The sequence below is a fragment of the Salmo salar genome, chromosome 27 (genome assembly GCF_965601325.2).
Source record: "Salmo salar chromosome 27, fSalSal1, whole genome shotgun sequence".
NCBI lineage: Eukaryota > Metazoa > Chordata > Actinopteri > Salmoniformes > Salmonidae > Salmo > Salmo salar.
Genome location: NC_138317.1, coordinates 2,514,878 through 2,537,286, shown reverse-complemented (window position 1 = coordinate 2,537,286; position 22,409 = coordinate 2,514,878). Strand labels below are relative to the sequence as shown.

The window sequence follows — 22,409 nt, the reverse complement described above, 5'->3', positions numbered from 1 at the left end:
AATGATTAGGTATTTGTATCAACATTTGAAAACAAAATATGTATTTATAGGGTTACATATTTGTTTGTAGGGCACAACATGTGTTTCAGAAGTAGGCAGAAGCATATTTCCTAGTATTCCTATATATTATATTGTGCTCCTACATTTTTAAGTTAGGAGCAGCAGTACCACCAATTAATGTATTTAATTTAGAGCCCTGCACGTACACATTCTTTAACTGGGAAGGGATAAATATAGGTGGAATTGTACATGTGTTAACTGACAGTGGCCTACACATTTTGGCTTGGCCGAAATCTGTACCGGAAAAGACACTGACTAAACTCTTCTAAAAGCCCACATCTGTAGTAAACAAGGCCATCCAGAAACCTCACTGTAATCAATTTTTTACTCACCACAAACCTCTCGGCGTGCTGCTCCACGTGCTTGAAGGTGGGGATGGAGATGGGTACGGCCTGCTTGTCGCTGTAGTCGTAGCTGAGCTGGGCTGCGCTCTCGTCCCCAGCCTCCAGGCAGTCTGCCTCCTGGGGAGGCACAGACAGCACGGACAGCACCAGCTCCCTCTCTCCGGCCCGGATCAGATCCACCACCTGCTTGTGGGTGGCCCCCTCCACACTCACTCCATTACTGTGGGACGCATAGAGCGAGAGATGGCGGAATGGAATCAGTTGTGCTCATGTTATGCCTATTCATGGTGGTAGTTTTTGGTGACGTTTGAGGCTGCTTATGGTAGAGAAATTAACATTCAATTCTCTGGCAACATCTCTGGTGGACATTCCTGCATTCAGCATGCCAATTGTGTGCTCCCTCAAACCTTGAGACATCTGTGGCATTGTGTTGTGAAAAAACTGCATATTTTAGAGTGGCCTTTTATTGTACCCAGCACAAGGTGCACCTGTGTAATGATCATGCTGTTTAATCAGCTTCTTGATATGCCACACCTGTCAGGTGGATGGATTATCTTGGCAAATGAAAAATGCTCACTAACAGGGATGTAAACAAACATGTGCACAACATTTTAGAGAAATAAGCTTTGTGTGTAAATGGAAATTCTGGGCTATTTAATTTCATCTCATGAAACATGGGACCAACAGTTTACATGTTGCATTTATATTTTGGTTCAGTGTACATTGTGAATTGACGTGCAATTGTATGATTTGTTTTGTTTGAATGGAAACCCGATTTAAAAAGCAAAATTGTCAATTTGTCACATCCCTACCATATACCGCCCAAGCCTAACTAACAGTACTGAGGCCAGATGGCAGCAGCATCAGGTGTATTGGCTAATCTGCTTATCAGAACCAAGGGGGTGGAGGGAGGGAGGGCAGGGGAGCACCTGCTTGCCATACACACTGTTTCCATCATTACTTATTCATTTCAGTAATACCAAATAAAAGAGTGAGAGAGACAGAGGCTGAGAGGTAGGGGGAGATGGAAGAGAAAAGAGTTTAATATGAAAGAGAAAGCAAAAAGCAACAAGACTAGAGGGGAAATTGGATCTTTCCTCAAGCTTATTCAGGGGTACTCAAAAGAATGGGAGACTAAAAGGGCTAGAGGGTGTAGGCCAGGGATGGGCAACTGATGGGGGTGGGTGCCACAAAATCTGAACTCATGAGGGGCTGATGCACAAACTAATTTTGAATTGATCTGAGGGCCACCAGTTTCCCATCCCTGGTGTAGGATAACCCCTCTCCGCAACACAGCTTTGATGTAGCCTTGATCCTTCTATCAAATCAGAAATACAATTCAGTGAAGCACCAAATTCATCTCATGAATACCCTAAATAGAAACGAGAAGGTAGGGAACTGAATAGGGATGAAGTCAAAATAAACAGGAAAAGTACCAAGAAAGAGTTGCCCAACTTCTTGATACTAGGCTACTTCATAAGACATTTTTCACTCATTGACAAGGGTGGATCTAAATGAATTGAAATCGTGAATTAAAACGTTGCCTACATTTTAGGTTTTGCACAATCAATAGTGGCGATTGACATCAGCCTAAAGCCATCTGGTAAAACAGAGAATGTGCATGCGCAAATAAAACCAACTTTGGTCAACCTATAGGCCTGATCCACTGACATGTGAGCTAGAGGTGGTGTCAGCACCAGGGGAATAACTTGATGACTACACACAGTTTATTTCCAATCGTTGGGAAAGCAGTAGAAGCTGGTTAATGTGTCACATGAACACTACCGATCATATGACACAGGCAGAGTGGCAAGTTCCACTAGTTGATGATAAAAATATAGCCTAGCGTTAGGAAGGCAATCCCAACGGCACCTCATTTTCTATATATTGACCAGGGCCCGTAGTGCACTACGTAGGGAATAGGGTGCCATTTGGGACGCAGTAAATCTGTTGACTCAAGTTGGGTCTACCATGTTCCTCATTCTTTCTCTCGCTTTTTCATTGAGAGAGAAAAGTTTGGTATCAATTCCATTTTCCACTCATGTTCTTCAAGAGTAAGGGAAACTAATATTTCATTTAAAAGCAGAAAAATATGTGCCCTGAAGAGACTGCACTACTTCTGCAATGACATAAATGGAGTAATGTGGTACAGAAAGACCATATCCTTTGCAGCCTTTACTTTTTTAAAGGATGGTATGAAAAGTTTATTCTCTCCTCTGAGGTTGATTAAAATAGGCTATTTATGACTTGAGGTGTTGGCCTTGCCAAAAAAACATTGCTATTGTACAGTGTCTCAAGGGTCCAGCCTTGCCTGTTTCAATTCCACCCAGACACACTCAGAAATATGGCAGGTGAAAACACACGGACTTACAATACAAACAACCCATAGGCCGGACACACACACACACACACACACACACACACACACACACACACACACTTCAAAGCATGATATACTGGCTACATAAATAGACTGGGGTAATTAGAATGGTTATGGTAGACCGTCAGACAGTTAAAAAAAAAAACAATTGAGTTGAACTGTCTACAGATGGTTGAGTAACATGTTGAACAACTGACCTCACTGTCATTATCCCGAGGACACTGGAGTGAGAGAGCGCCCTGACTTTATAATCTCACACCATCCTTTTATTATACTGATGTTATCAAGAAACCAATGACAAATGACACTCAGCTCATGATCATAGGATTAAGATCACCTACCAACTGCGCAAACGTAGCTCTCTACCTCTGCCAAATTAGCTAGCTCAAGATGTAACGTTACGGATAGCTAGCAAAGACATTGGTAGGGTGGAGCGAACACTACTCACAAATTTGTGCGAATGACTGCCAGTCTGGATTTCTTTAATAAAAATGCTTGCTAGCTAATTAGCAAGGCTACTTGCTAGCTAAGGTTAGCTAACTAGTTACAGACGACACATCGGCCAACTGCTGTAGTGTGGTTAACTAGCTAGTTAGCCAATTTGCTAGCTAAGCGTTAGTTGTGGGGAGTCGATTCCAAAATAATGGATTCCTCGCCCGTTGACTCCCCCCATTTCTGGTGTGAAGCTTTGATTAATCTAGGAATCGACTCCCAAGATTTAGTATTTTTGCAACAGAGGAAACCAGTTGCTGTAAACTACTTCCGGGAACAAACTCACGCAAGTTCACTAAAGTAGGGGCTATCAATGAGCAGGCCGAGCTATTCTACACGCAACAAACCGAAGACCAAACACACACTAGCATTTTTCAAAGCAAAGATAAAAGAGCACGGGGGCCGGCGAGGGAGAGTGCGCATAGCCTATATCTTGACAATCTGTATCTCACAATGTATTGTAATCTCTTGTAAATTCACTAAAAGTTGATATGTATGTATGTATGTATGTATGTATGTATGTATGTATGTATGCACACACACAGTTGGTCAGAAGTTGGGCGTACATACATTTGGTAGCATTGCCTTTAAATTGTTTAACTTCTGTCAAACATTTCAGGAAGCCTTCCACAAGCTTCCCACAATAAGTTGGGTGAATTTTGGCCCATTCCTCCTGACAGAGCTGGTGTAACTGAGTCAGGTTTGTAGGCCTCTTTGCTCGCAATGCTTCTTCAGTTCTGCCCACAAATTTTCTATAGGATTGAGGTCAGGGCTTTGTGATGGCCACTCCAATACCTTGACTTTGTTGTCCTTAAGCCAATTTGCCACTACTTTGGAAGTATGCTTGGGGTCATTGTCCATTTGGAAGACCCATTTGCGACCAAGATTTAACTTCCTGACTGATGTCTTGAGATGTTGCTTCAATATATCCTCATACTATTCCTCCCTCATGATGCCATCTATTTTGTGAAGTGCACTAATCCCTCCTGCAGCAAAGCACCCCCACAACATGATGCTGCCCCCCCGTACTTCACGGTTGGGATGGTGTTCTTCAGCTTGCAAGCCTCCCCCTTTTTCCTCCAAACATAATGATGGTCATTATGGCCAAACAGTTCTATTTTTATTTCATCAGACCAGAGGACATTTCTCCAAAAAGTACCATCTTTGTCCCCATGTGCATCTGCAAACCGTAGTCTGGCTTTTTTATGGCGGTTTTGGAGCAGTTGCTTCTTCGTTCCTGAGCGGCCTTTCAGGTTATGTCAATATAGGACTCGTTTTTACTGTGGATATAGATACTTTCGTACCGCTTTCCTCCAGCATCTTCACAAGGTCCTTTGCTGTTGTTCTGGGATTGATTTGCACTTTTCGCACCTAAGTATGTTCATCTCTAGGAGACAGAACACGTCTCCTTCCTGAGTGGTATGATGGCTGCTTGGTCCCATGGTGTTTATACTTGAGTACTACCTTCAGGGGTTTGGAAATTGCTCCCAAGGATGAACCAGACTTGTGGTCAAAATTTTCTTTTCTGATGTGTTGGCTGATTTCTTTTGATTTTCCCATGATGTCAAGCAAAGAGGCACTGAGTTTGAAGGTAGGCCTTGAAATACATCCACAGGTACACCTCCAATTGACTCAAATGATGTCAATTAGCCTATCAGAAGCTTCTAAAGCCATGACATTTTCTGGAATTTTCCAAGATGTTTAAAGGCACAGTCAACTTAGTGCATGTAAACTTCTGACCCACTGAAATTGTGATACAGTGAATTCTAAGTGAAATAATCTGTCTGTAAACAACTGTTGGAAAAATTACTTGTGTCATGCACAAAGTAGATGTCCTAACCGACTTGCCAAAACTATAGTTTGTTAACAAGAAATTTGTGAAGTGATTTAAAAACGAGTTTCAATCACTCCAACCTGTGTACGTAAACTTCCAACTTCAACTGTATGTACACACACACACACACACACACACACACACACACACACACACACACACACACCACACACACACACACCACACACACACACCACACACACACACACACACACACACACACACACACACACAGGACACCTATTTATTCCAGGGTTTCTTTATTTTTACTATTTTCTACATTGCAGAATAATAGTGAAGACATCAAAACTATGAAATAACACATATGGAATCATGTAGTAACCAAAAATTGTGTTAAATATAAAATATATTTTTATTTGTTTGAGATAGCCACCCTTTGCCTTGATGACAGCTTTGCACACTCTTGGCATTCTCTCAAACAGCTTCATGAGGTAGTCACCTGGAATGCATTTCAATTAACAGGTATGCCTTGTTAAAAGTACATTTGTGGAATTTCTTTCCTTCTTAATGCATTTGAGTCAATCAGTTGTGTTGTGACAAGGTAGGGTTGGTATACATAAGATTGTCTTTTACCAAATAGGGCTAAGTCCATATTATGGCAAGAACCACTCAAATAAGCAAAGAGAAATGACAGTCCATCATTACTTTAAGACATGGTCAGTCAATGTGGAAAATGTCAAGAACTTTGCTGCAAAGAAACCACTACTAAAGGACACCAATAATAAGAAGAGACTTGCTTGGGCCAAGAAACACAAGCAATGACTGGTGGAAATCTGTCCTTTGGTCTGATGTTTGGTTCCAACCGCCATATCTTTGTGAGACGCAGAGTAGGTGAACGGATGATCTCCACATGTGGTTCCCACCGTGTTGCACGGAGGTGGCAAAATGGTGCTTTGCTCCTGACACTGTGATTTATTTAGAATTCAAGGCACACTTAACCAGCATGGCTACCACAGCATTCAGCAGCGATACGCCATCCCATCTGGTTTGCGCTTAGTGGGACTATCATTTGCTTTTCAACAGGTCAATGACCCAATAAACCTCCAAGCCGTGTAAGGGCTATTTGACCAAGAAAGAGAGTGATGGAGTGCTGCATCAGATGACCTAGCCTCCACAATAACCCGACCTCAACCCAATAGAGATGGTTTGTGATGAGTTGGACCGCAGAGGGAAGGAAAAGCAGTCAACAAGTGCTCAACATATATGGGAACTCCTTCAAGACTGTTGGAAAAGCATTCCAGGTGAAGCAGGTTGAGAGAATGCCAAGAGTGTGCAAAGTTGTCATCAAGGCAAAGAGTGGCTACTTTGAAGAATGTCAAATATATTTAGATTTGTTTAACACTTTTTTGCTTACTACACGATTCCATATGTGTTATTTCATAGTTTGTCTTCATTATTATTCTACAACGTAGAAAATAGTTTTTTTTTAAAAAGAAAAGAAAAACCCTTGAATGAGTATGTGTGTCCAAACTTTTGACTGGTACTGTATGCATGTATGTGACATATTTGGCTATTAATTAATATTGCTAAGCTATTCTTCATAGTGCCAGTGAATTGAAGTTGAATGTCGCCAAATGCATCAGTTTAATTAGGTCTAAAATGTGCAATAAAAAGTATTTTGGCTATAGCTTATTTAAAGAAACCCTGGCTGGCTGTTGATATCCTAGGGCAGGGCTCTCCAACCCTGTTCCTGGAGAGCTACCTTCCTGTAGGGTTTCCCTCCAACCCCAGTTGTAACTAATCTGATTCTTATCATACAGCTAATTATTGAATTAGATGGGCTAGATTAGGGTTGGAGTGAAAACCTACAGGAACGTAGCTCTCCACGAACAGGGTTTGAGAGCACCGTCCTATGCAATAGATTGCAAAGCTGGACATCCCCGCTAAACTTTTTAGAAATGGCAAGTTCACTTTCTCATTCATAAACGCATCTCAAGTGAAAATACAGTTCAGAAGTTCAAATCAGCAAGATTGGGGGGGATTTTTATAAGGAAGGATGTCTACCATGGATCGCTAAAATAATGATTATGATCACACTTCAATTGAAATATTATGGATGGGGACACCTACACATGGCAGCCAAGCACGAGTTGGTGTAGCCTATTAACTTCTAGAATGACTGAAATATCTTCATGTCTAGAAAAAAAACTCCATGATTCCATCATGAGTCAATTCAATTAAAAAAATTAAGAATTACAGGGGGGCAGTTTGAAAAAATGAGGTGTGCATTGTCCCCTTAAACAATGTGCATGCTTGGATAATAATTACATAACCAATGTCTCTAGTAATACCGGTCCGAATAGGGCTATAAAGTGGCAAAGAAAAGGCTTAGAGTAGAGTGCGCCACGTGTGTGTGCTCATCCATTTCTGCATGGTCAGAGTTGACTCCAAAAATCCTGTTGTGTACCACGAGCTAACGTTAGCTAGCTAGATTTGATTTTAATGCTGAAGGGTATTGACACACCCGTGCATCAATCTAAGTAATATTGGTGCTAACCGTGTGTTATTGGATGCTAGCATGCTAGTTAGCTACGGCCTCATAAGACACGGTGCACTGGGTGGGTTTCACGGAAGAATACCGTACCAAGTTATCTAGCTGAATAAACTAAGTTTGAGCCTATTCCTGGAAACATTGAACCACTGTAGTTTACATCAATTATAATTTCTAAGTGGAAGTTGGAATAGTTATATTTGAGTGTTTCAGCAAATGGTTAGTGAGGGAGGCCTTGCTTTCTCGCTTACCCAGTTGTTTAGTTAATTTCCATTCCAATCTCCTTTGCATTAGCGTAGCCTCTCCTGTAGCCTGTCAACTATGTGTCTGTCTATCCCTGTTCTCTCCTCTCTGCACAGGCCACACAAACGCTTCACACCGCTGCCACTTTAACCTGGTGGTCCCAGCGCGCACGACCCACGTGGAGTTCCAGGTCTCCGGCAGCCTCTGGAACTGCCAGTTTGCGGCCAACAAGGCAGAGTTCATCTCAGCCTATGCTACCCTTCAGTCCCTCAACTTCTTGGCGCTGACGGAAACATGGATTACCACTGAAAACACTGCTACTCCTACTGCTCTCTCCTCGTCTGACCACGTGTTCTCGCATACCCCGAGAGCATCTGGTCAGCGGGGTGGCGGGACTAGAATCCTCATCTCTCCCAAGTGGACATTCTCTCTTTCTCCCCTGACCCATCTGTCTATCTCCTCCTTTGAATTCCATGCTGTCACAATCACTAGCCCATTCAAGCTTAACATCCTTATCATTTATTGCCCTCCAGGTTCCCTTGGAGAGTTCATCAATGAGCTTGACGCCTTGATAAGTTCCTTTCCTGAGGATGGCTCACCCCTCACAATTCTGGGTGACTTTAACCTCCCTACGTCTACCTTTGACAAATTTTTCTCTGCCTCCTTCTTTCCACTCCTCTCCTCTTTTGGCCTCACACTCTCACCGTCCCCCCCTACTCACAAGGCAGGCAATACACTTGACCTCATCTTTACTAGATGCTGTTCTTCTACCAATCCCACTGCAACTCCCCTCCAAGTCTCCGACCACTACCTTGTATCCTTTTCCCTCTCGCTCTCCTCCAACACTACTCACTCTGCCCCTACTCAGATGGTATTGCGCCGTCGCAACCTTCGCTCTCTCTCTCCTGCTACTCTCTCCTCTTCCATCCTATCATCTCTTCCCTCTGCTCAATCCCTCTCCAACCAATCTCCTGATTCTGCCTCCTCCTCCCTTTCTGCATCCTTTGACTCTCTATGTCCCCTATCCTCCCGGCCGGCTCGGTCCTCCCCTCCTGCTCCGTGGCTTGACGACTCATTGCGAGCTCACAGAACAGGGCTCCGGGCAGCCGAGTGGAAATGGAGGAAAACTAGCCTCCCTGCGGACCTGGTATCTTTTCACTCCCTCCTCTCCACATTTTCTTCCTCTGTTTCTGCTGCTAAAGCCACTTTCTACCACTCTAAACTCCAAGCATCTGCCGCTAACCCTAGGAAGCTCTTTGCTACCTTCTCCTCCCTCCTAAATCCTCCTCCCCCCCCCCCCCCCTCCCTCTCTGCGGACTACTTTGTCAACCATTTTGAAAAGAAGGTTGACGACATCCGATCCTCGTTTGTTAAGTCAAACGACACCGCTGGTCCTGCTCACATTGCCCTACCCTATGTTTTGACCTCTTTCTCCCCTCTCTCTCCAGATGAAATCTTGCGACTTGTGACGGCCGGCCGCCCAACAACCTGCCCGCTTGACCCTATCCCCTCTCTTCTCCCTTACCTCACCTCGCTCATCAACTCATCCTTGACCGCTGGCTACGTCCCTCCCGTCTTCAAGAGAGCGAGAGTTGAACCCCTTCTCAAAAAACCTACACTCGATCCCTCCGATGTCAACAACTACAGACCAGTATCCCTTCTTTCTTTCCTCTCCAAAACTCTTGAGCGTGCCGTCCTTGGCCAGCTCTCTTGCTATCTCTCTCAGAATGACCTTCTTGATCCAAATCAGTCAGGTTTCAAGACTGGGCATTCAACGGAGACTGCTGTTCTCTGTGTCACGGAGGCTCTCTGCACTGCTAAAGCTAACTCTCTCTCCTCTGCTCTCATCCTTCTAGACCTATCTGCTGCCTTTGATACTGTGAACCATCAGATCCTGCTCTCCACCCTCTCCGAGTTGGGCATCTCCGGCGCGGCTCACTCTTGGATTGCGTCCTACCTGACAGGTCGCTCCTACCAGGTGGCATGGCGAGAATCCGTCTCCGCACCACGTGCTCTCACCACTGGTGTCCCCCAGGGCTCAGTTCTAGGCCCTCTCCTATTCTCGCTATACACCAAGTGACTTGGCTCTGTCATATCCTCAAATGGTCTCTCCTATCATTGCTACGCAGACGACACACAATTAATCTTCTCCTTTCCCCCTTCTGATAACCAGGTGGCGAATCGCATCTCTGCAAGTCTGGCAGACATATCAGTGTGGATGACGGATCACCACCTCAAGCTGAACCTCGGCAAGACGGAGCTGCTCTTCCTCCCGGGGAAGGACTGCCAGTTCCATGATCTCGCCATCACGGTTGACAACTCCATTGTGTCCTCCTCCCAGAGTGCTAAGAGCCTTGGCGTGACCCTGGACAACACCCTGTCGTTCTCCGCTAACATCAAGGCGGTGACCCGATCCTGTATGTTCATGCTCTACAACATTCGCAGAGTACGACCCTGCCTCACACAGGAAGCGGCGCAGGTCCTAATCCAGGCACTTGTCATCTCCCGTCTGGATTACTGCAACTCGCTGTTGGCGGGGCTCCCTGCCTGTGCCATCAAACCCCTACAACTCATCCAGAACGCCGCAGCCCGTCTGGTGTTCAACCTTCCCAAGCTCTCTCACGTCACCCCGCTCCTCCGCACACTCCACTGGCTTCCAGTTGAAGCTCGCATCTACTACAAGACCATGGTGCTTGCCTACGTAGCTGTGAGGGGAACGGCACCTCCGTACCTTCAGGCTCTGATCAGTCCCTACACCCAAAGAAGGGCACTGCGTTCATCCACCTCTGGCCTGCTGGCCCCCTACCTCTGCAGAAGCACAGTTCCCACTCAGCCCAGTCAAAACTGTTCGCTGCTCTGGCACCCCAATGGTGGAACAAGCTCCCTCACGACGCCAGGACAGCGGAGTCAATCACCAACTTCCGGAGACACCCGAAACCCCACCTCTAAGGAATACCTGGGATAGGATTAAGTAATCCCTCTAACCCCCCCCCCCCCCAAAAAAGATATAAATGTACTATTGTAAAGTGGTTGTTCCACTGGATATCATAAGGTGAATGCACCAATTTGTAAGTCGCTCTGGATAAGAGCGTCTGCTAAATGACATAAATGTAAATATATACACTACTGTTCAAAAGTGGGGTCACTTAGAAAGGTCCTTGTTTTCCATGAAAATACACATGAAAGGAGTTGCAAAATGAATAGGAAATATAGTCAAGACGTTGACAAGGTTATAAAGAATGATTTTTAATTGAAATAATAATTGTGTCCTTAACTTTGCTTTCGTCAAAGAATCCTCCATTTGCAACAATTACAGCCTTACAGACCTTTGGCATTCTAGTTGTCAATTTGTTGAGGTAATTTGAAGAGATTTCACCCCATGCTTTCTGAAGCACCTCCCACAAGTTGAATTGGCTTGATGGGCACTTCTTACATACCATACGGTCAAGCTGCTCCCACAACAGCTCAATAGGGTTGAGATCCGGTGACTGTGCTGGCCACTCCATTATAGACAGAATACCAGCTGATTGCTTCTTCCCTAAATAGTTATTGCATAGTTTAGAGCTGTGCTTTGGGTCATTGTCCTGTTGTAGAAGGAAATTGGCTCCAATTAAGCGCCGTACACAGGGTATGGCATGGCGTTGCAAAACGGAGAGATAGTCTTCCTTCTTCAAAATGTATTTTACCCTGTTCAAATCTCCCACTTTACCACCACCAAAGCACCCCCAGACATCACATTGCCTCCACCATGCTTGACATATGGCGTCAAGCACTCCTCCAGCATCTTTTCATTTTTTCTTCGTGTCACAAAGGTTCTTTGTGATATGAACACCTCAAACTTAGGAAAAAAGTGTTATGGACACACAAATCTATCTTCCTCTGTCCAGTGTCTGTGTTCTTTTGCCCATCTTAATCTTTTCTTTTTATTAACCAGTCTGAGATATGGCTTTTTCTTTGCAACTCTGCCTAGAAGGCCAGCATCCCGGAGTCGCCTCTTCACTGTTGACGTTGAGACTGGTGTTTTGCGGGTACTATTTAATGAAGCTGCCAGTTGAGGACTTGAGGCGTCTGTTTCTCAAACTAGACACTAATGTACTTGTCCTCTTGCTCAGTTGTGCACCGGGGCCTCCCACACCTCTTTCTATTCTGGTTAGGAGCCAGTTTGCGCTGTTCTATGATGGGAGTAGTACATAGCGTTGTACGAGATCTTCAGTTTTTGGCAATTTCTCACATGGAATAGCCTTCATTTCTCAGAACAGGAATAGACTGACGAGTTTCAGAAGAAAGTCCTTTGTTTCTGGCCATTTTGAGCCTGTAATTGAACCCACAAATGCTGATGCTCCAGATACTCAACTAGTCTTATTGCTTCTTTAAATCAGCACAACAGTTTTCAGCTGTGCTAACATAATTGAAAAAAGGTTTTCTAATGATCAATTAGCATTTTAAAATAATAAAACTTTGATTAGCTAACACCACGTGCCATTGGAACACAGGAGTGATGGTTGCTGATAAATGGGCCTCTGTACACCTATGTAGATATTCCATTAAAAAAAAAAAATCAGCCGTTTCCAACTACAATAGTCATTTACAACACTAACAATGTCTACACTGTATTTCTTATAAATTTGATGTTATTTTAAAATGGACACAAAATGTGCTTTCTTTGAAATATAAGGATACTTCTAAGTGACCCCCAAATTTTGAGCAGTAGAATATATATTTTTTAAATAGCCATCAAAATCTGTCCGTTTAAGCTAGAGTTTTTTTGGCATGGGCTGCATCTCAATCCGTATCCGGCAATGTGGGCCTTCCGCATCTGCAGTGGAAGATGGCTGAGCTACAACTATGTTTGTCAGACCATGAGACATACCAGATATCGGTCTTCTCACAAAAATGTCTAGTGTCCAAGCCCCACGGGACTCATCTGAAGTCAGCAACGTGTATCTCACAATGTATTGTAATGCCTCATAAATGCACTAAAAGTTTATATATTACACACACACACAGATCTTTCTTTATTTTTACTACCTTCTACATTGTAGAATAATCTTGAAGACATCAAAACTATGAAATAACACATATGGGATCATGTAGTTACCAAAAAAAGTGTTAAATCAAAATATATTTTATATTTGACATTCTTCAAAGTAACCACCCTTTGCCTTGATGACAGCTTTGCACACTCTTGGCATTCTCTCAACCAGCTTCATGTGGTATGCATTTCAATATACAGGTGTGCCTGTTAAAAGTGAATTTGTGTAATTTCTTTCCTTCTTAATGCATTTGAGCCAATCAGTTGGTGTTGTGACAAGGTAGGGGTGGAATACAGAAGATAGCCCTATTTGGTAAAAGACCAAGTACTTATTATGGCAAGAACAGCTCAAATAAGCAAAGAAAAACGAAAGTCCATCATTACTACGACATGAAGGTCAGTCAATCTGGAAAATTAAGAACTTTATTCTTAAAGTTTCTTCATGTGCAGTTGCAAAAACCATCAAGCGCTATGATGAAACTGGCTCTCATGAGGACCGCTATAGGAAAAGAAAAGAAAAGAAGACCCAGAGTTACCTCTCCTGCAGAGGATAAGTTCATTAGAGTTAAATGCACCTCAGATTGCAGCCAAAATAAATGCTTCACAGAGTTCAAGTAACAGACACATCTCAACAACTGTTCAGATGGAACTGCGTGAATCAGGCCTTCATGGTCGAATTGCTGCAAAGAAACCACTACTAAAGGACACCAATAATAAGAAGACACTTGCTTGTGCCAAGAAACATGAGCAACGGACATTAGACCAGTGGAAATCTGTCCTTTGGTCGGAAGAGTCAAAATGTGCGATTTTTGGTTACAACCGTTGTGTCTTTGTGAGACGCAGAGTAGGTGAACGGATGATCTCTGCATGTGTGGTGTGATGGTGCTTTGCTGGACCACAGAGTGAAGGAAAAGCAGCCAACAAGTGCTCAGCATATGTGGGAACTCCAAGACTGTTGGAAAAGCATTCCTCATGAAGCTGGTTGAGAAAATGCCAAGCTGTCATCAAGGCAAAGGGTGGATACTTTGAAGAATCTCAAATATAAAATATATTTAGATTTGTTTAGAACTTTGTTACTACATGATTTCTTGTGTGTAATGTAAGTCGCTCTGGATAAGAGCGTCTGCTAAATGACTAAAATGTAAATGTTATTTCATAGTTTGTCATCACTATTATTCTACAATGTAGAAAATAGTAAAAAGAAAATCCCTTGAATGAGTCGGTGCGTCCAAACTTTTGACTGGTACTGTACATACTTTACAGCAAGTAACAATGATAATTGTCCATTGAGAAATGTCCTCCACAGATACATACACTACATGGCTAAAAGTATGTGGACACATGCTCATCGAACATCTCATTCCAAAATCATGGGCATTACTATGGAGCTGCTATAACAGCCTCCACTTTTCAGGGAAGACTTCCACTAGTTGTTGGAACATTGCTGGGGGGACTTTCTTCCATTCAGCCACAAGAGCATTAGTGAGGTCGGACACTGATGTTGGGCGATTAGGCATGCCTTGCAGTCAGTGTTCCAATTCATCCCAAAGGTGGTCGATGGGGTTGAGGTCAGGGCTCAGTGCAGGCCAGTCAGGTTCTTCCACACCAATATCAACAAACCATTTCTGTATGGGCCTCACTTTGTGCTTGGGGGCATTGTCATTCTGAAACAGGAAAGGACCTTCCCCAAACTGCTGCCAAAGTTGGAAGCACAGAATCATCTACAATTGGGGTAAGTAACCCTGTTCCTCGAGTGCCTCAGGACTATTCCAACTAGGCACCACACCTGACCAACCGAGCTAATTGATCATTTCAGTGACTGACTAAATTCCACACACCTGGTCCAGGTTGGTTAAATCAAAAACCATTAACTAGCTGTGGCACTCCAGGACCAGGGATGCCTACCCCTATTCTATAATGTTATTGTATGCTGTAGCGTTAAGCTCTCCCTTCACTGGAACTGAGGGGCCTAGCCCGAACCATAAAAAACAGCCCCAGACGTAATCCTCCTCCACCAAACTGTACAGTTGGCACTATGCAATGGGGCAGGTAGCGTTCTCCTGGCACCCGACAAACCCAGATTCGTCCGTCGGACTGCAATGGTGAAGCGTGATTCATCACTCCAGAGAACCAGTTTCCACTGCTCCAGAGTCCAGTGGCGGTGACCTTTACGCCACTCCAGCCGACATTTGGCATTATACATGGTGATCTTAGGCTTGTGTGTGGCTGCTCGACCATTTCATGAAGCTACCGAGGAACGGTTCTTGTGCTGAAGTTGCGTCCAGAGGCAGTTTGGATCGGTGGTCCCGTTCTGCGAGCTTGTGTGGCCTACCACGTTGTTGCTAGACATTTCCACTTCACAATAACAGCTGACCAGGGAAGTTCTAGAAGGTCAGACATTTGAGGAACTGACTTGTTGGAAAGGTGGCATCCTATGATGGTGCCACTAGCTACTGCCAATGTATGTGTATGGAGATTGCATGGCTGTGCGCTCGATTTTATACACCTGTCTGCAACTGGTGTGGCTGAAATAGCCGAAACCACTAATTTGAAGGAGTGTCCACATACTTGCGTATATATAAACTCTGGACAACTTGCTAACTTAGCTAGCTAGTTTTAAAAATCAGAGGTAGAGTTGACAATTAACCTAGCTAGCTAGGTTAGACGTAGCTAGATAGCTAGCTTGCTAACGTTAACTAGCCAGTCTTGGTGGATATGCCAGCTAGGTAGCTAACGACCGCTATTATGGGTAAAGAAAGCCGACTTACACCTCAAGAATCCTATCACCCTTTGATATGCCAGCTCGGTCCGCCGCCCCTCCAGGCAAAACAGCACTGACATGCTGAAGAGGGGCGTACAATTCCCCATTAATGCTTCGCAGTTGTCCTCCTTCGCTAACTTGTCCACGAACGTTGAATCCATATCCTGATTCCGACTTTACAATTCTAACCATCCGTGGACCTGACGTCACCTGGGTAGCATTTTGGTCTCCGGTACCGACTACCGAACCTGCAGCGGGTCCATTACTGGAAGCCGAAAGGAGAGCCGACCGAATTTCATCGACTTCAACATCCGCCATCTTCTACTCAAAGCCGTACCCCCTCCAGTCTGTGTCTAGCGGATTCAAAACAACAGAGAGTTCGATTCATCTCGCCTGTGTACGCGTGTTTTGCACCGGCTGAAAGATTACTTTCGATTTGGAATCGGGGACGGGCCACCTCCTGGGCGTGAATCAAGTGCCCCCCACTGTCATATGGCAAAGTCGGCTCAGAACCAAAGTGACGTAGAAGCATTATGTTTTCCCCTGGTTTTAATGCCTATGGTTTTCCTATGCAAACGTGATTACAATTCAACCCGGCCAGCGTAAAATAACTCCCTCAGAAATACACTCAGACTAGGTCCTTGTTATTAACCCGCCCCTCGATCGCATCACGAGACCCCATACGGAGATAGAGTACAACTCACAAATGTGTACCATAAACAAAGCAATGCACCAGTATAATTTACTATCGACACACAACCTCTTGAATTGCATTTTTTATTTTTTTTATGAATGCAAAATTATTTGTAAATATGGATAAAGGTGTAAGTAAATGCTCTCACATTACTACTAAATTCAATTTCAAGCCAGTTAGTGAACATCCTCTAGATGTGCTTTATTTTGATAGTCATAGTCCAGACAGAGACCAATTCTGATGAAAAATGTTCACTAAATTGGCATTTCGACCAATCAGCTCAGCTCTGAAAAAGATCTGATGTGAAAAGACTTGATGTGATTGGACCAATTAGTATAAAAAATATCAGAATTGGGCTGCCTGTCTAAACCCAGCTATAGTGCAGCATCCTCTTCTAAATTAGAAGATTAGATGGTATTTACCCTCTGATGTACTCCCATCTGCCCCCAACAGTGACCCTCCCCTCCCCAGTCTGAGTGTAGACTGCTACTGCCCGATCCCACACCTGGGGAGTAGGAGTAGTACTGAGGCATGGCTGGAAAAGAGAAACACAAGACAATGGTTACTCTACTGTTAGAGAACAGGGCCATAGCACCTCCTATAAACTACATTTAGCTTGCAGTGTTTGGGAGTAGTGAACTACATGCAGAATATTCATATACTATTTACTTATCTCCAACATAATAAATGGGCACTTTCTCACACCACACAAAAAGAGTGGAAGGAAAAGGGCCACCCGTGAGGTCACCAAGGATGAACTAGTGCTCTTCTTCGGTATTATGGCGGTATGCAAACAAATTGTTACAGGTGCATGTGCCACCTAATGTATTGAATGTGTATCAGCCTACTATTTTTTAGTAGGAATTCATTACACTCTGAAAAAAAAACAACTACACGTACATACCCCAACCAGAAGCCATGGATTACATGCAACATCCACACTGAGCTAAAGGGTAGAGCTGCCGCTTTCAAGGAGCGGGACTCTAACCTGGAAGCTTATAAGAAATCCCGCTATGACCTCCGACAAACCATCAAACAGGCAAAGCTTCAATACAAGACTAAGATTGAATCGCACTACACCGGCTCCGATGCTCGTCGGATGTGGCAGGGCTTGCAAACTATTACAGACTACAAAGGGAAGCACAGCTGAGAGCTGTCCAGTGACACCAGCCTACCAGACGAGCTAAATAACTTCTATGCTCGCTTCGAGGCAAATAATATTGAAACATGCATGAGAGCACAGCTGTTCCAGACGACTGTGTGATCACGCTCTCCGCAGCGTGATCACACAGGTCAACATTAACAAGGCCACAGGGCCAGACGGATTACCAGGACGTGTACTCAGAGCATGTGCTGACCAACTGGCAAGTTTCTTCACTGACATTTTCAACCTCTCTCTGTCTGAGTCTGTAATACCAACATGTTTCAAGCAGACCACCATAGTCCTTGTGCCCAACAACACTAAGGTAACCTGCCTAAATGACTAACGACCCGTAGCCCTCATGTCTGTAGCCATGAAGTGCTTTGAAAGGCTGGTCATGGCTCACATCAACACCATTACTCCAGAAACCCTATACCCACTCCAATTTGCATACAGATTATGTAATCTACACTGCTCAAGAAAATAAAGGGAACATTTAAACAACACAATGTAACTCCAAGTCAATCACACTTCTGTGAAATCAAACTGTCCACTTCGGAAGCAACACTGATTGACAATAAATTTCACATGCTGTTGTGCAAATGGAATAGACAACAGGTGGAAATTATAGGCAATTAGCAAGATACCCCCAATAAAGGAGTGGTTCTGCAGGTGGTGACCACAGACCACTTCTCGGTTCCTATGCTTCCTGGCTGATGTTTTGGTCACTTTTGAATGCTGGCGGTGCTTTCACTCTAGTGGTAGCATGAGACGGAGTCTATAACCCACACAAGTGGCTCAGGTAGTGCAGCTCATCCTGGATGGCACATCAATGAAGAAGGTTTGCTGTGTCTGTCAGCGTAGTGTCCAGAGCATGGAGGCGCTACCAGGAGACAGGCCAGTACATCAGGAGACGTGGAGGAGGCCGTAGGAGGGCAACAACCCAGCAGCAGGACCGCTACCTCCGCCTTTGTGCAAGGAGGAGCAGGAGGAACACTGCCAGAGCCCTGCCACAAATGTGCATGTGTCTGCTCAAACGGTCAGAAACAGACTCCATGAGGGTGGTATGAGGGCCCGACGTCCACAGGTTGGGGTTGTGCTTACAGCCCAACACCGTGCAGGACGTTTGGCATTTGCCAGAGAACACCAAGATTGGCAAATTCGCCACTGGCGCCCTGTGCTCTTCACAGATGAAAGCAGGTTCACATTGAGCACGTGACAGACGTGACGGAGTCTGGAGACGCCGTGGAGAACGCTCTGCTGCCTGCAACATCCTCTAGCATGACCGGTTTGGCGGTGGGTCAGTCATGGTGTGGGGTGGCATTTCTTTGGGGGGCCGCACAGCCCTCCATGTGCTCGCCAGAGGTAGCCTGACTGCCATTAGGTACCGAGATGAGATCCTCAGACCCCTTGTGAGACCATATGCTGGTGCGGTTGGCCCTGGGTTCCTCTTAATGCAAGACAATGCTAGACCTCATGTGGCTGGAGTGTGTCAGCAGTTCCTGCAAGAGGAAGGCATTGATGCTATGGACTGGCCCGCCCATTCCCCAGACCTGAATCCAATTGAGCACATCTGGGACATCATGTCTCGCTCCATCCACCAATGCCACGTTGCACCACAGACTGTCCAGGAGTTGGCGGATGCTTTAGTCCAGGTCTGGGAGGAGATCCCTCAGGAGAGCATCCGCCACCTCATCAGGAGCATGCCCAGGCGTTGTAGGGAGGTCATACAGGCACGTGGAGGCCACACACACTACTGAGCCTCATTTTGACTTGTTTTAAGGACATTACATCAAAGTTGGATCAGCCTGTAGTGTGGTTTTCCACTTTAATTTTGAGTGTGACTCCAAATCCAGACCTCCATGGGTTGATAAATTAGATTTCCATTGATTATTTTTGTGTGATTTTGTTGTCAGCACATTCAACTATGTAAAGAAAAAGTATTTAATAAGATTATTTCCATTCATTCAGATCTAGGATGTGTTATTTTAGTGTTCCCTTTATTTTTTGAGCAGTGTATATTGCACTCCACACTGCCCTTTCACACCTGGACAAAAGGAGCACCTATGTGAGAATGCTATTCATTGACTACAGCTCAGCGTTCAACACCATAGTGCTCTCAAAGCTCATCACTAAGCTAAGGACTCTGGGACTAAACACCTCCCTCTGCAACTGGATCCTGGACTTCCTGATGGGCCGCCCCCAAATGGTAAGGGTGAGTAACAACACATACACCACGCTGATCCTCCCTCAACACAGGGGCCCCTCAGGTGTGCGTGCTCCGTCCCCTCCTGTACTCCCTGTTCATTCATGACCGCACGGCCAAGCACAACTCCCACACCATCATAAAGTTTGCCGATGATACAACAGTGGTAGGCCTGATCACCGACAATGACGAGACAGCCTATAGGGAGGAGGTCAGAGACCTGACCATGTGGTGTAAGGACAACAACCTCTCCCTCAATGTAACCATGACAAAAGAGATGATTGTGGACTACTGGAAAAGGAGGACCGAGCACGCCCCCATTCTCATCAACGGGGCTGTAGTGGAGCAGGTTGAGCGCTACAAGTTCCTTTGTGTCCACATCACCAACAAACTAACATGGTCCAAGCACACCAAGACAGTCGTGAAGAGGGCACGACAAAACCTATTCCCCATCAGGAGACTGAAAAGATTTGGCATGGGTCCTCAGATCCTCAAGAAGTTCTACAGCTGCACAATCGAGAGCATCCTGACTGGTTGCATCACAGCCTGGTAATGCAACTGCTCGGCCTCCAACCTCAAGGCACTATAGAGGGTAGTGCGTACGGCCCAGTACATCACTGGGGACAAGCTTCCTGCCATCCAGGACTTCCTGCCATCCAGGTGTCAGAGGAAGGCCCTAAAAATTGTCAAAGACTACAGCCACCCTAGTCATAGACTGTTCTCTCTGCTACCGCACGGCAAGCGGTTTTGGAGCGCCAAGTCTAGGTACTAAAGGCTTCTCAACAGCTTCTACCTCCATGCCATAAGACTTCTGAACAGCTAATCACATGGCTACCCAGACTACTTGCATTGCCCCCCCCCCCCACACACACACATTTCACGCTGCTGCTATTCTCTGTTTATTGTCTTTACATAGTCACTTTAACTTTACCTGCATGTACATATTACCTCAATTACTTCGACTAAACGGTACCCCTTCACATTGACTCTGTACCGGTACCCCCTGTATATAGCCTCGCTATTGTTATTTGACTGCTGCTCTTTAATTATTTGTTACTTTTATTTCTTATTTTTTACTTATCTATTTTTTACTTAACATGTATTTTTCTTAAAACTGAATTGTTGGTTAAGGGCTTGTATGTAAGAATTTCACTGTAAGGTCACCTGTTGTATTCGGGCGCATGTGACAAATAACATTTTATTTTATTTTATTTGATATAGACAGGTGTGTGCCTTTCCAAATCATGTCCAATCTGTTTTTGCTTTTTCATTATGGGGTATTGTATGTAGATTGATGGGAAAAAAACATTTATGTAATCCATTTTAGAATAAGGTTGTAACGTAACAAAATGTGGAAAAAGTCAAGGGGTCTGAATACTTTCCAAATGCACTGTATATGACAATTCCTAGGGTGCAAGACCACCTGTCTAGGTCGGAATATAAAGTTGCAATTTCTTTCAAAGTTACTCAAGTCAAGTGATTAGTCTCAAAAATGTGTTGTTTTGACTGAGAATTCTGAACTAAAACATTAAAAGTAAAAGTAGGCTATAGCTTGACGAATATATGCTTACCTCCAAAAGACCTATCCAGTCATGAGTGAAGATGCCGTTGGGCAGATAAAAGTGCGTGAACGTTTAGGCTACCTGAAACACACTCGGTAAAGTGAATCTGTCACACTGATATCAAAGCAAACTCTAATTTCGAATTTACACTCTAGATTGCCCTTTAAGCCAATCCAAATAGAGTATTCAACAATACTGGGGGTTCCATAAAACATCACAGTCATTTTAGACCACTTTGCATCACAAATTACAGTTAACCGGTAATGAACCTGCATTTTAGGGTGTGTTCGTAAATTCAATCTGGAGTGCCCTCTGGGCGTTTGTAAATTCAGAGCATTGTCAGATTGTCCATTCGTAAATTCAGGGAGTTTCTGGCCTTCCAACGGCAGTCAAGCATCAAGCTAACTGGCTAGCTTGCTAGCTATTTCCAGACACAAATGAGAGAACACCTCACTCTGACCATTTTACCCTCCTAGCAGAGCTGGTTAGGCTGTTTTCATGTTATCTAGAGCGTTGGTGACGGTACTGTGCTGCTGGCAACAATTTAATTCCGCTTTTTTGCCAATGTTTACTGACACCGGCCATATTCAACGGGTGTTGAGCATTCGTAAATTCATAAATTATTCTGCGTTCTGGCACATCGGAGTAGATCGCCAGAGTTAATTTACGAACGCACCATTAATGTTAAATGTCTTTAGGCTGCTATTATAAATACAGTATCAGTCAAAAGTTTGGACACACCTACTCATTCAAGGGTTTTTCTTTATTTTTACTATTTTCTACATTGTAGAATAATAGTGAAGACATCAAAACTATGAAATAACACATATGGAATCATGTAGTAACCAAAAAAGTGTTAAACAAATCAAAACATATTTGAGATTCTTAAAAGTAGCCACCCTTTGCCTTGATGACAGCTTTGCACACTCTTGATTGAGGTTTTGCTATATGTTGGGAATGTCACATATGGGTCTGGATTCGATGAGGTTAAAACCTGGGCTCTCAAGTGGCGCAGTAGTCTAAGGCACTGCATCTCAGTGCTCAAGGTGTCACTACAGACCCTGGTTCAATTCCAGGCTGTATCACAATTGGATGTGATTGGGAGTCCCATAGGGTGGTGTGCAACTGTCCCAGTGTTGTCTGGGTAC

At 44.4% G+C, this 22,409-nt stretch overlaps 1 protein-coding gene across 2 annotated transcripts in view; it reads right to left on the bottom strand.

Moving 5' to 3' along the window:
* The window catches only part of LOC106588177 (sorting nexin-27), a 60,500-nt gene extending 44,484 nt beyond the window's left edge, over window positions 1-16,016 (bottom strand). For both annotated transcript variants that reach the window (XM_014176902.3, XM_014176901.3), the window contains exons 1-2: window positions 15,666-16,016; window positions 393-624 (exon numbers count right to left, since the gene is read on the bottom strand). In XM_014176902.3, coding sequence (XP_014032377.1) covers window positions 393-624; window positions 15,666-15,976 — 543 coding nt within the window. In that variant the 5' untranslated portion in view covers window positions 15,977-16,016. The remainder of the gene's footprint in view (window positions 1-392; window positions 625-15,665) is intronic.
* Window positions 16,017-22,409: the final 6,393 nt, after the last annotated feature.